Raw genomic sequence first — 14,361 nt, 5'->3', positions numbered from 1 at the left:
AAAAAATATTATGAAAATGGAAAGCATGTCATTGCAGTTGGCTAGTAGATTTGAAGTTTTCAGCACGATCTTTCATGATGATTTGGATGACATCATAACATCAGAACAACCAACCAACAACTTAGTCACAAAAATGAAAGCCAATAATATTACTGCTACTGTAAAAACGACAATAATATACTATATAAACACTAAACTCTGTGCTGCTGTAACATTGTCTTGGAAATGCATGGTGCCCCATGGTGGCACTGTGGGGAAAAGGTAGAGTAACAAACTTAGAAAAGGTGAAAGGTTGTGGGAATGTGTCAATTTGCTGGTCGCCGGTTGGCAAAGTGGTATCTCGTCTCTTACTTTGAACTTTGACAGAAGCCCGGTGTATTACACCCGAGGTCGGTGTAGCTAGATCGATATCTTAATTTAATAAGCGGACATGGCCAAGAAACGAAGAGAAAGACGAGAGGCCGATAGTGTTTCGTCAGTAACGTTACACGAGGAACCGAAGACAACATTTAACGAGGCACAAACCCTCAAAGGTATGTATAGATAACGACGTTGCTATCCCGGCTAACTGGCTAGTATGGCTAGCTAATTTATTTGTGTTCTAATTGATTAGCTAACGTTAAGATACATTACTGTTTATATGATGTGGTAAACGTCTCGTTAAATAATGTTGCTAGCCGGCTTGATAACTAGCCAGATGATTGTGAAATGCGGATATGCTGTTGTCAGTCAGCGTTAGCTAACTAACGTTATTAACAGCTGATTATCAAGATTCAGAAGTTACTTGCTTTCAAGGTTGGTGGTATGACGGAGTTGTAGCACAGACAAAATGGGTGAGTTACCAGTGTATTTGGTTGAAATTCACATGATCAGGTTAGTAACTTAGTAGCTTGCTATCTATCCAGCCACTGTCAGGGGCCATACCCAGTTTGACATTAAGTTACTAGTGTTAATCAGTGTCAATGACAGAACTACTTGGATGAAGTCAGGAAAATATTAGTAGGCTAACCATGTAATGTTATTCTTATATAGATGGAGCAACACAATTATCATAACAGGATGTTACATAATACGCACTTTATTTATACTTTTTACATTTATTTAACCTTTTTATTTAAATAAACATAAGCTTGGAGTCATGTGATAACATAGGCAGATGTATTCTAACTTTGATGAGGAACATATGTAGTCAGTTTCAAGGATTATATATCTTGAATGGTTTGACTACATAGCATGCTTCATGTACTCTGGGGAAATCAACCAGGAACTAGAACAACAAGTGATGCAAAGTGAAGCAAGACATTACATGAGGCTTACTGCTGTTGTTACAGAAGAATAGAGGCTTATCAAGATATTTTTAATTTGCTGACTGTGTGTGCTATATAACTTAGCTACTTCCCTCTCCACAGAGACTCAATACACTGGAGGGGGCTCAGCTCGCATGTCTCTCCTCATCCTGCTGTCTGTCTTCACCTGCGCTGCTTCTGTCATGTACCTAGTGTACAGGAATTTCCCAGAGCTCAACGAGTAATTGTTCTTTGCATTTATCTTTCCAGCAAGCAGACTCATGTTTAGAGAGTTACTTTTGTATAACATTTGTAACTTTTGTGAAACAGCCTACCAAATGGCATTCACCAGCCAAGATAAATAATTTCATTAAAATGGTTCTCATCATTAGTTGTTATAACCGTTGATGGATTATTTTATGGAGCGGAAATGGATATGATTTTATAACGGAGCATTTTCTCAATTCAAACATTCCCCTGCAACTAGCCATCAGAGTTTAGAAGACACCTGGGACGTCCGAATAGAGAACAAAGAAAGTATCACCATGTAAAGGCTGTTTGGAAATATGACTATTACAGATATATAGGAGCCTGTTATCAATGATTATCACAGTTAATGATGAGAACCATTTGATTTAAAATGTCTACAGCCTAGTATGTCACACTCCAATAGACAGTCACATTTTAATTTCAGTTTCTGTAAGTGTCAAAGCCCTTGCACATAGATTCACACATGTTTATTTATCCACAACATTGTATGATGGTGAATTGATATAAATGTTTTTTTCATTTCAGTGATGAGATGGCTACTATTAAAATCCCCAAAGATATGGATGATGCCAAAGCCTTGGGCACTGTACTTTCCAAATATAAGGACACCTACTACACCCAAGTGTTAGTAGCCTACTTTACCACCTATATCTTGTATCCTTTTGGGTAGTAAATGTATTGCAAAGTTTTTAACGTTTGGAGGATTGAGTTACATACTTATTAGCTGTTTCAACATGCATCATGTCTGCGAGGCCCCCTGTGTAATCCAGTGGGTCAGCAGAGGAGAGCGACAGACTGGGAAGCGGGCCAAAACAGGCTTTTGTTACTCTGTGATGGGCCTGTTGATTGCATCATCCCTAATCTCCCCTACCTTTCTCTCGCCTGCTCGGTGTACCTCTCATTCATTATTTCCTTTGAACAAAGCAGCCAGCCAAGCAAAGGCCATAGTAAAGGCATGGGCTTGCCTCTGGATAATGAATGGAGAAGTAGGAGGTGGGGGTACAGTGGGCTTTGATCCTTGAGTATTAATTCAGGCGATTCTTGTGTGTTCACAACAACCACAGAGTGCAGTACATTTTCCTTAATTGTATGACCGGAGAAGAGTGGTCCTTCTGTAGCTCAGTTGGTAGAGCATGGCGCTTGTAACGCCAGGGTAGTGGGTTCGATTCCCGGGACCACCCATACGTAGAATGTATGCACACATGACTGACTGTAAGTCGCTTTGGATAAAAGCGTCTGCTAAATGGCATATATTATTATTATTATTATTATTATTATTATTATTATTATTATTATTATTATTATTAGAAGACAGATGAACAGATGAATGCAGACATGGACATGCAGTTAAACTTAGTTCAACTTTATCAGTACAGTAGGTTCTAAGGACATCCTTTCCACCCACAGCTATTTGCAATAGAAACTCTGTTCCAGATTTGCCAATTGCACTTCAGACAGACATTACAGCCAGATAGAATTATCCGCTATAAAGGAGGAGAAAAACATGGTCCTATGCATGTTATGGTCCCACCTCATATGTAAACATCACCCATCTTCAGAGCACATTTTATGAAGAATATGAATTAACACTGCACAGTATGAACTATGAATACAAACGCAGTATCTTTGCCTGATGTTTTCTACCCTGCTTCCTCTGCTAGTTTTCCTATTCTCTTTCCCCTCCACTGTCTTGGCACATATTAATGCATAGTGTCTGCGCTCTGGCCAGTATGTGCTAACAGCACATACTGGTCCAGTCCTTGTGCTGTTAGCACATACTGGTCAGAGCACAGACACTATGCATTAACATGTTCCTAAAGAGTGGAGGGGAAAGAGATTAAGTAAACTAGCAGAAGAAGACATGAGACATGATACTGCATTTGTATTCATAGTTCATACTGTGTAGTGTTAATTCATAAAAATAAATGTGCTCTCAACATGGATGATGTTTACATATGAAGTGGTACCATAACATGCATAGGACCATGTTTTTCTCCTCTTTTATAGCGGATACTTCTGCACAAATGAGTCCTGCAGCCAGATCTATAATAAACTTGTACTGTATGCTACTACAGTGGAGTATGTTTTAACAATACTGAACAAAAATAGAAACGCAACATTTAAAGTGTTGGTTTCATGAGATGAATAAAAGATCCCTGAAATGTTCCATATGCACAAAAATCTTATTTCTCTCATTTTGTGCACAAATTTGTTTACATCCCTGTTAGTGAGGATTTCTCCTTTGCCAAGCTAATCCATCCACCTGACAGGTGTGGCAACAATAATCTGATTAAACGGTATGATCAATACACAGGTGCACCTTGTGCTGGGGACAATAAAAGTTCACTCTAAAATGTGTAGTTTTGTCACACAACCCAATGCCACAGATGTCTCAGGTTGAAGGAGCATGCAATTGGCATGCTGACTGCAGCAATGTCCACCAGAGCTGTTGCCAATTTGGCAGTACGTCCAACCTGCCTCCCAACCACAGACCACATGTAACCACGCCAGGCCAGGACCTCCACACCCGGCTTCTTCACCTGCGGGATCATCTGAGACCAGCCACCCGGATAGCTGATGAAACAGTGGCTTTGCACAACAGAAGCTTCTGACAGTTTGTGCAGAAATTATGTCTCAGGGAAGCTCATCTGCGTGCTTGTCGTTCTCACCGGGGTCTTGACCTGACTGCAGTAGCTGACTGCAGTAGCTGATGAAACAGTGGCTTTGCACAACAGAAGCTTCTGACAGTTTGTGCAGAAATTATGTCTCAGGGAAGCTCATCTGCGTGCTTGTCGTTCTCACCAGGGTCTTGACCTGACTGCAGTTCGGTGTTGTAACCGACTTCAGTGGACAAATGCTCACATTCGAGGGTCACTGGCATGCTAGAGAAGGGTGCTCTTCACGGTTGACTCCCAGTTTCAACTGTACTGGGCAGATGGCAGACAGCATGTATGGCGTTGTGTGGCCGAGCGGTTTCCTGATGTCAACGTTGTGAACAGAGTGCCCCATGGTAGCGGTGAGGTTATGCTATGGGCAGGCATAAACTACAGAAAACTAAAACAATTACATTTTATTGATGGCAATTTGAATGCACAGAGATAGATACCGTGACGAGATCCTGAGACCCATTGTCGTGCCATTCATCTGTCGCCATCACCTCATGTTCCAGCATGATAATGGAAGGCCCCATGTCGCAAGGATCTGTACACAATTCCTGGAATTTGAAAATGCGTCAGTTCTTCCATGGCCTGCATACTCACCAGATATGTCACCCATTGAGCAGGTTTGGGATGCTCTGGATTTATGTGTACGACAGCATGTTCCAGTTCCTGCCAATATCCAGCAACTTCACACAGTCATTGAAGAGGAGTGGGACAACATTCCTCAGGCCACGAAATATTATAAATTGTTGCATCTTGCGTTTTTATATTTTTGTTTCGTGTATTTTTGTGACGACATCCACAAATGTGTGTGCACATACTGCTGTGTGTTCAACCCTTGAGCTGTATTCCTTGACGCGACTGACTCAGCCTCCAGACATTTGCGATCCCTGGATCCATCTTCCTCAGTATCCTGTCTGGTTATCTCTACCCCTTCCCCCTGGCTCTTTTCCTCGTCTGCCTGGTGAGTATACTATTGACACAAGGAGAACTATGACTAATAATAGTGGTGACATTTACAAAATCTACTTTGACTCTGTAAACCAGACTCGGTTAACAAAATGTACTGCCTCTGTCACTGTTTCCCAGTGCTCTGGCCTGGGGGCTTCCTTCTGCTACATGCTGTCTTATCTAGTGGGGCGACCAGTGGTATACAGATACCTGACAGAGAGAGTCCAGAAATGGTCCCAGCAGGTAAGACCTTTTTGGAAGGAAAAACAGGTTGATTTGGTACGTGAACAGTGTAGGAAGTTGTTGATATGAGAGTACAAGAACATTTTTAACAATTTAGTAACACCCACAGAACAGTGGAGTCTTAGTAGGGGGCTAGTAGCCTCCGAGCCTTTCTGTGAATGACAGGTTCTGCTATCTGTTTTCAATTGCAGGTTGACAAGCACAGAGATCATCTCATCAATTACATCATATTTCTGAGGATCACTCCCTTTCTCCCCAACTGGTTCATCAACATCACCTCACCCATCATCAATGTGCCTTTGGGGGTCTTCTTCCTTGGTACATTCTTTGGTAAGGCTAAGATATATCAAACTCCAGTATTTCCTTCTCAGTAGAAAACAGTGTTGATAGTGCTGCATTGTCTTTTTTGCTGAGCTATTTTTGAATCTCTCATACCATTTAATACAGTGGTCACCAAACTTTTCTGAGTCAAGATCACTTTTGCAGTCAAAAAGCAAGCTGAGGTCTACTGCTCAGATTTTTTTTTTTTTTTTTTTACATAAATCTCACACAAACAGTTTTGTAGGAATGAGGTTTGGGCAGTAGGCCTAATGCATTATCACAGCATATTGGCTATATGATTGGCCTGCCAATATTGTTAATCTCAGACCATATTATATTTCAAAACTCGAGCTTTGATAACAAAAGAGATGAGTTGGTTTAGCACTTGTGGAGTGCTCCACACTGTGGAGTATGAATTTTAATAATTCGCTTTTAGATTTTACTGGACTGATGGTACCTTCGTCTGATGGTCAACAAGGTCAAATCACGACGTTAGTGATCTTCAGCTCGAAAAGTCAGAGCTTTGGAAAGATGCCAGAGTTTCCGAGTTGGATGACCGGTTAAAATGATTTTCCCAACCGCCTCTCACGGTCGCTGCTCTCTCCTTCCTATCCTCCGGTGAGACTGACCAGAGAGAGGGGACACACTCTTCCACCCAAGGGCGAAACTCGAGTCATACCGCATCTGCCTCATGCACAAATTCATGTTGTTCCTATGACCAGAGAATGTAAAATATTCCTTGATATTAAAATCGACACGACGAGCTGCTAATAAAACCGGAGTTTTGTCTCTTCAGACAAAATGGTTAAAAAGGAACACTTTGCTTACCCGGTGCGCAGGGCTTTTGAATCAAGTGCATCTACGGTCAACAGCTCAACACAATATTTTTTAAAAAGGAGCGCAAGCCTTTATAGTTCGCTAGCTTTTCTACATAAATATTTGGTGATTGACTAGGAATGCCTTAGCTATGTGTTGTGTGTCTTACAATATTGACTTCCTCCCTTATCTCTGACTGTCAGGAGTGGCCCCACCGTCCTTCGTGGCGATCAACGCTGGTACAACACTGTACAAACTGACGACAGCTGGAGAGGCAGTGTCCTGGAACTCTCTGATTGTGCTAGGTGTCCTGGCTGTACTCTCTATCCTGCCTGTCTGCTTCCAGAAGAAACTGCAGCAGAAGATGGAGTAGGCCCGAGACAACTCATCTGCCTGCCTGATCCCCCAGCCCATCCCTTGGCTCAGGAATGGTACACCCCGCTGTCACTCACATAGTCCTGCCTATTGCTGTCCCACACACCTGCTGAGGTTGCTGTGGAAACATTGCTGTTGGCCCAACCCTGACTCCTGTGTCCAAAACATGTGGTGGTGGCCACCTCAACTTTGTGCTCTACAAAGGACTAACTGGCCTCTGCTCATCCTCGGGTTTGTTCTCCCATTTTTGTTAAATGTTGCTTGCCTGTAAAACGATTTAAGGAAGGATACAGAAAACATCAGGCATCTGTCTTTAATATTGATTTAATCACAATTGTTCTCACAAGTTCAAGCTACACTTCCCTCCTTTGTATTTCTTGAACCATGTTTTGAATTTATTTAATCTCTTAACCTGTGTGATATGGGTGACATCAAAGCAATACTGATCAGAGTCGCAGTTTAGTGTTTTTGATTTTCACTAAATTTTAGGACTATTGTTATGACTGTTTTATACACTGGTTAGAATGTGAGCATATTAAATAATTTAGAATGTTCTATCATTTGAAGATATTGTTAACACACCACCCTAAAATTATCTGTGTGCCATCAATGTTGACATGAAAAATATGCATATGAACACATAGTAAGATAAATATGAAACTCTTGATGCTTTTGTTGAGCCTATCAGTAAACATATGAAACGGCATATCAAGTATTGAAAACTAGTGTTTTGTATAATATTATTTTATATTTGTTCTACTAATGGTGCTGAGACTCCCTCTCTGCCTGTGTGCTCTCCCTTGTGTGTCACCAGTCCAAATGTTCTGCCAGTTGAGAAATGCAGTAGTGGATGACCCAGCAGTGCCCTTTGCAAAGCTACCAATTAGATTTTTGGTTGTTCATGCTTTTCCCAGGTGTTAGTGATTTCACACTGCTACTTCATGTACAGTGCCTTCAGAAAGTAGTCATACCCCTTGACTTTTTCATAATTTTGTTGTTACAAAGTGGGATTCAAATTGATTTAATTGCAATATTTTTGTCAATGATCTACACAAAATACTCTGTCAAAGTGGAAGAAAAATTCTAACATTTGTAAAAAATAAAACACTAATATACGCTACATGACCAAAAGTGACCAAAAGTATGTGGTATCAGTATGCTCGTCGAAGATCTCATTCCAAAATCATGGGCGTTAATATAGAGTTGGTCCCCCCATTGCTGCAGTCGGTGTTCCAATTAATCTCAAAGGTGGTTAATGGGGTTGAGGTCAGGGCTCTGTGCAGGCCAGTCAAGTTCTTCAACACCGATCGCGACAAATCATTTCTGTATGGACCTCGCTTTGTGCACAGGGGCATTGTCATGCTGAAACAAGAAAGGACTTTCCCAACACTGTTGCCACAAAGTTGGAAGCATAGAATCGTCTAGAATGTCATTGTATGCTGTAGTGTTAAGATTTCCCTTCACTGGAACTAAGGGACCAAGCCCAAACCATGGAAAACAGACCCAGACCATTATTCCTCCTCCACCAAACGCACAGTTGCATTGGGGCAGGTAACGTTCTCCTGGCATCCGCCAAACCCATCTGTCGAACTGTCAGATATTGATGCGTGATTGATCACTTCAGAGTATGCTTTTCCAGTGCTCCAGACTCCAAGCGGAGAGATTTAAGTGAAAACTGTAACTAGGCCACTCAGAAACATTAAATGTTGTCTTGGTTAGCAACTCCAGTGTATATTTGGCCTTGTGTTTTAGGTTATTGTCCTGCTGAAAGGTGAATTTGTCTCACAGTGTCTGTTGGAAAACAGACTGAACAAGGTTTTCCTATAGGATTTTACCTATGCTTTGCTCTATTCTGTTTCTTTTGATCATAAACTCCCTAGTCCTTGCTAATGACAATCATACACATAACATGATGCAGCCACCCCCATGCTAGAAAATATGAAGTGGCACTCAGCGATGATGTTTGGATTTGTCCCAAACATAATGCTTTTTTATCCAGAACATAACGTTAATTTCTTTTCCACATTTTTTTGTATTTTTACGTTCGTGCCTTATTGCAAACAGGATACATGTTTTAGAATATTTTATTCTGTATAGGTTTCCCTCTTTTCACTCTGTCAATTAGGTTAGTATTGTGGAGTAACTACAATGTTGTTGATCCATCTCAGTTTTCTCTTATCATAGCCATTAAACTCATTGTGAAATCCCTGAGCGTTTTCCTTCCTTCCTTTACACCATCCAAAGTGTAAGATCTTCACCATGCTCAAAGGGATATTCAACGTCTTTTAATTTTTTTTTTTTTAAACACATATACCTACCAATAGATGCCATTTGTGAGGCATTGGAAAACCTCCCTGGGCTTTGTGGTTGAATCTGCATTTGAAATTCACTCAATTCAGGGATCTTAATTATATGTATGTGTGGGGTACAGAGTTGAGGTAGTTATAAAAAAAAAAAATGTTAAACACTATTATTGCACACAGAGTAAGCCCACGCAACTTATTGTGACTTGTTGAGCACATTTTTACTCCTGAACTTATTTAGGCTTGCCATAACAAAGGTGGTGAATACTTATTGACTCAAGACTATTCAGTGTTTCATTTTTTATTAGTTTGTAAACATTTCTAAAAACATAATTCCACTTTTACATGATGGGCTATTTTATGAAGGGCAGTGACAAAAAAAATCTAAATTGAATACATTTTAAATTCAGGCTGCAACACAAGAAAATGTGAAAAAGAGTCAAGGGGTGTGAATACTTTCTTAAGGGACTGTATATATTTCTTAGAATCCAACCTGTATGTATCTGTTGGTGTGATGCCTAATTTGTACTATAGTTTGGGTGCTTTGATGTGATTGGAGTGATTTTTATTTGGCCTTACCTGATGTCATTATGAATTCTCTGCTGCTGTGAAACCTTCTGGTTGTATCTAGAGGTTGATGCAGTGAATGTGCACTTGGGCAGTCTTACTGTTGATGTTTCTTCAAAATCCATGTCTCAAGCACTGTCCACTCTTCTGCATCTGAGATCACTCATTATTTATGAAAATTGATTTTAAAAAGTGAGGAATCATTTTTTATATTTGGATTATTAACGATTTTACTTGGATCCGCGTTTTAATCCACGATAGAAACGCTTTCTGAACATGAGAAAATACATCTCATTTGTTAGTATTTAATTACCTGAATTAATTTGTGTGGCCACTTAGCATATCTAAGGCTGTGTTGACACAGGCAGCCAAATTCAGATTTTTTTTTTACCACTAATTGGTGTTTTGACCGATCAGCTCTTTTGCCAATAATTGGTCAAAAGATCATAACTGTTCTGCCTGTGTAAAAACAGCCCTACTGCATCCCAATCCCGCTGTTACCCATCAATTTCATGACCTGTTTCATGTGATTTAGTTGTGTTATTGTTCTTGTTGTTTGAAATTTGGGCTTCACCTTGTTGTAGTTCATAGAGGTTGCATCATTACCTCATCTTGATTGCACTACAGTAGTTTTCAGAGGGATCAAGCCCGATGGGAGATCCTGTAGCTGTTCAGTCAATACAAAGTGTGTGCTCTTATGAAAGCTGTTTTGGGATTTAATAAATAAAAATATTTTGTTCCTTTGCCCTTATTACTATCACATTATTATTTCTTCACCCAATTTCATATCAGACGTAATTTCTGGAAATGAATTGATACATATTTGCAAAAACTGTTTAAAAGTCCCCAGGATTTTTATCCCATTTTTAAAGTTCACTGCAATATTAGGGTGTTACACATGTTTCTTATTACAACTTTACAACATTTGTTGATTTCATGCGGAGAATATTGAGAATATCTGCGCTGGCTTGGATGATTCTTGGTGTGTTTCCATTCATTACACTTGTGATCTTTACAGTATTAAGTTGTGCAAACTGATAATGTATTGCAATATGACCTGTGTTTGTAAATTATATTAATTATTGTACATCTTTTTGTCCAAGCTAATGAATGTTGGTTTATTATTAACATATTTATTTTGAAATCATAAAAAATATTCTGTACTTTTTTTTCTCACTGTCTGGTAAATGATTGGAATATGAGAATGTGAATCTAATGGCAAAGTTCTGCATGTTTTTACCGTCACATTTCACCACATGGTGGAGCTCTTTGTACATGTCTACAGAGTTCAGCCCCACAGTTGCTTTGACTTATTTGACTTGAATTTTTTATCAAGTAGGACAACATTTTTCTTATGATTTAATGAAATATATTCGAAATTGTGCATCAGGCAAAGTTCATTTTACATGTTTTTCCGGTTTCTGACATCTACTTCTCCTTATCTGTGCTTTGAATACTCAAATAGAATACCTATTACCGTATGTGTATTACAACTATGGTATTACATGTGTATTACATGAATACAATTGTTCAGGCTAAATTGGTGAAATTAAAGTCTGCATTCAGTTGTACACTGGATGGTCTTGGCTACAGTGGAGTAAGAATACTATGGCTCAGGTTCATTATATGTGCAATAAGGCCTATTTAATGCTTCAATACTCTAGCATTATTATTATAAAGGAGAGCATTTTACAAGATAAGATAAATCCTTAACTCAGGAACTGAAGGGTTAAGTGCATAACGTAATCTGTAAGGAGTTCGCGCATGCTCAGTGTGTTCCCTCTACGCAGCGGTAATGCAAGGGGTTGAGATCTGAGACCGATGAGAACAGCTGTACTTGAAGACCCATAATGCATTTCGGCTGGCATTCTGTTCTGATTTTCATGCTTTGCAGTACATCCACGATGGCTGCGCGAAAACACTACGCGATCATTTAATATGCACCCAACTGACAAAGCAGAGGAAAAGGGTACCACGGGACCAGTCTCAAAATGACCACCGGCTTCAGCTCGAATTCTTGTCGATTCGCAGATTATTTTGTTATCTGCGGACTTGACACTGAAAGCGGGCTTGAACCAGATGAACTGTCCGGTAAGTGTCGGGAACGGGCTGGTGAACCAATAGGAATAATTCTGCATGGTATATAATGTCTTTCCGAGTTTATGTTTCTTTTATATAGATTTTAGAGTACAATATTATATTAATGTTTAGAACAATAAAAACATGACAGTTTATTTATAATGAGGATGAAAACTGGTAATACTGTGTACATCAATAAGTAGGACGGCACACCAGTGTTGTTCATACAAGTTACTATAGTCTACTTTTCCATTTTATGTTATAACGTTACGTTTAGTCGTTTAGAATGGATTATTCCAATAAATGTTGTTATCTTGAAATGCTCGAGAACTGTAGGCCGTCGATGTTCCATAGCCCAGCTGTAATTAAAGACAACGAAAAACTGTTCATGGATTAATCTCCTCCTGAGTATAGCCAGCACTCATTGAGTGGTCAAAAGCAGGACAGGCACACATTTACATACGTACATCACTGACCTTGATTGGGTGTTTCAGACCTCACCAGAATAAGACATGTTTCTATTTCTACAATTTGTAAATAATAGGGATGTTTCCCCTATCCCCATACTGTCAATGGTATTTACACATGTATAAACAAGCATATATATACAAGCAGGTTAGGCCAAAAATAGCTACATCCAAGAAGCACATCTGATTTCTTAGTTGTTTATCACATCTGAACGATTTGATTAATTCTCCACTGCCTTCTTACACATTTACCCTCAGTGATAGATTGAAATTAATTGATCAATGCATGGCAGAAAGCAGAGTGCAGAAAACAGAGTGAAACTGGGGGTATCAAGGACCATAAGGTTCTCCCTGGGGGGGCAGAACGCTGAATATGATAGGATGATGTCATTATTAGACTGAGAGGGCCTGCTGTTTCTTCAGAGTGCCATGGGTCTCTGGGGGAGATGAAGATGGTATGTTACATAAAGCAGTTGTGTGTGTGTGGGGGGGGGTGAACTCTTCCTGAGCTCAGGGTGGTGGGTTAGTTGTGTACGAGTTTGAAAAGAAGTGAAACTGGTGTGGGTGTACCTGAAGATGCTGATCTTGGTTTTATTGTCAACAACAATCATGTTTAGGGAAGGAACTTGTAGAATCTAGGACATTGTTTTCAAAGGACAAGTCAGGCTACACTTTTTTTGGTAGCCTAGGGTCTAAGGATATGTAAGTATGTGCATTTCCCTAAACTCAACTGTTACTTTACAATCAAGCCCTACAGTTTTCTTCTGTAAACATCACCTCCTGTTTATGAATATGTACAAATCAGAACAATAATTTATTATACTGCTGACACATTTTTGTTAGTCTCGTAGGTGGTCTCAATCATGAGTCAGCACCATTTTATTTTGTGTGTATGTGTGTCTCATGAGATGTCATTAGTTGCTCTCTACCTCTGTGACTTGTTTCTGGAGGCTCTCTGGAAAGAACAAACCCTTGTATAGTTCAACAAACACAATGAGCATGCATCCTGTGCCTTGACTGTACAGTTTCCCCTCATAAAGTATCCTCATTTTACAATAATGAGGTATAATGTAGGAAAAGAGAAGACCGTGAACTGCAGTAATAAAAAACATACACAACTCACTGGTTTGTGAGTGGCACCACCCTAGCATGTCTCTCAATTCACTAAACATAGGCCTAAGGTTCTACTTATCATCAAGGGACATTTTTTTGCAGGGGGGATGGACACATCTTTAGATAACACACGCATCTCTCTTATAACACATCTCTCTTATGCAAATGTACTTAACACATCTGATGAGATAAATTATTAACAGTATTTGCATTCGTTTTCTTAAATTTTAAGTTTGTCGCAAAGACACGTTTCCTTCCTCTCAGTGTAAAAGTGGAAGTAGAATCTTTTACAGGAATCAGTCAAAGATGTGTTCACTTCTCTGTTGTTTATCTTGAGAGAATTATGCTATTCAGATTCTTATCATGATTGTCTCCTCTCCTCGAGTACCTGCCTCTCTGAGATAGAGACCAGCTGGTGAAAGTAAAAGGTCACTGAGGTGTTCAGCAGGAGATTGCATGTCATTCAGTAATTTGTAAATCTAGGAAGAGTGAATTAGAAAAATAATGGTGGTCCTCTGACCAGAGACTAGACTGTAGAAGACTATAGGTTATCCTGTAGGTTCCATACTTGGCCTTCATGTTTTCTCCTGTAGTGACTCACTCAGACAATGGAAAGCCTTTATGGGGGCTAAGGGTGCTGTTGGCTGAGTTGATATGGGATGAGGAATTTGTCCTCTTTGCCATTCCATGCATAGTTCCAGGGCCATGAGTGCACTGCTGAGACTTGTACCACGGTTTGGTGTAATGGTACGATAGGCTCTTATTAGACATGCTTGTTACAGACAGTTTCCTGAGTCTGTCAGCCACATCTAAGGAATTAAAGCTGTTGGCCTATCAGATATCTCAAGCTGTGTGTTTTATGTAGAATATGTTTTGAATGATATGCTTCCAGGATTCCTTCTCTTGTAAG

General features: G+C 39.7%; 2 protein-coding genes across 3 annotated transcripts in view; both read left to right on the top strand.

Annotated features, from left to right (window-relative positions):
- Positions 1–221: 221 nt before the first annotated feature.
- Positions 222–9,128, top strand: LOC118370894 (transmembrane protein 41B). 2 transcript variants are annotated; one of them, XM_035756123.2, is made up of 7 exons: positions 222–533; positions 1,410–1,527; positions 2,082–2,210; positions 5,087–5,180; positions 5,306–5,410; positions 5,602–5,740; positions 6,751–9,128. In XM_035756123.2, the coding sequence occupies exons 1-7, from the start codon at positions 431–433 to the stop codon at positions 6,918–6,920; spliced, it is 858 nt and encodes a 285-aa protein (XP_035612016.2). In that variant the 5' UTR covers positions 222–430; the 3' UTR covers positions 6,921–9,128. The 2 variants fall into 2 exon arrangements, with proteins under 2 accessions (XP_035612016.2, XP_035612017.2); XM_035756124.2 differs by lacking the exon at positions 222–533 and adding an exon at positions 625–833.
- Positions 9,129–11,626: 2,498 nt separating this feature from the next.
- Positions 11,627–14,361, top strand: part of LOC118370900 (DENN domain-containing protein 5A-like) — a 60,693-nt gene continuing 57,958 nt past the window's right edge. Inside the window, exon 1 of the mRNA XM_052462614.1 lies at positions 11,627–11,883. Coding sequence (XP_052318574.1) covers positions 11,784–11,883 — 100 coding nt within the window. The 5' untranslated portion in view covers positions 11,627–11,783. The remainder of the gene's footprint in view (positions 11,884–14,361) is intronic.

This window comes from Oncorhynchus keta, chromosome 14 (assembly GCF_023373465.1).
Source record: "Oncorhynchus keta strain PuntledgeMale-10-30-2019 chromosome 14, Oket_V2, whole genome shotgun sequence".
Classification (NCBI taxonomy): Eukaryota; Metazoa; Chordata; class Actinopteri; order Salmoniformes; family Salmonidae; genus Oncorhynchus; species Oncorhynchus keta.
The sequence above is the reverse complement of the archived record's forward strand: the minus strand, read 5'-3'. Positions and strand labels throughout refer to the sequence as shown.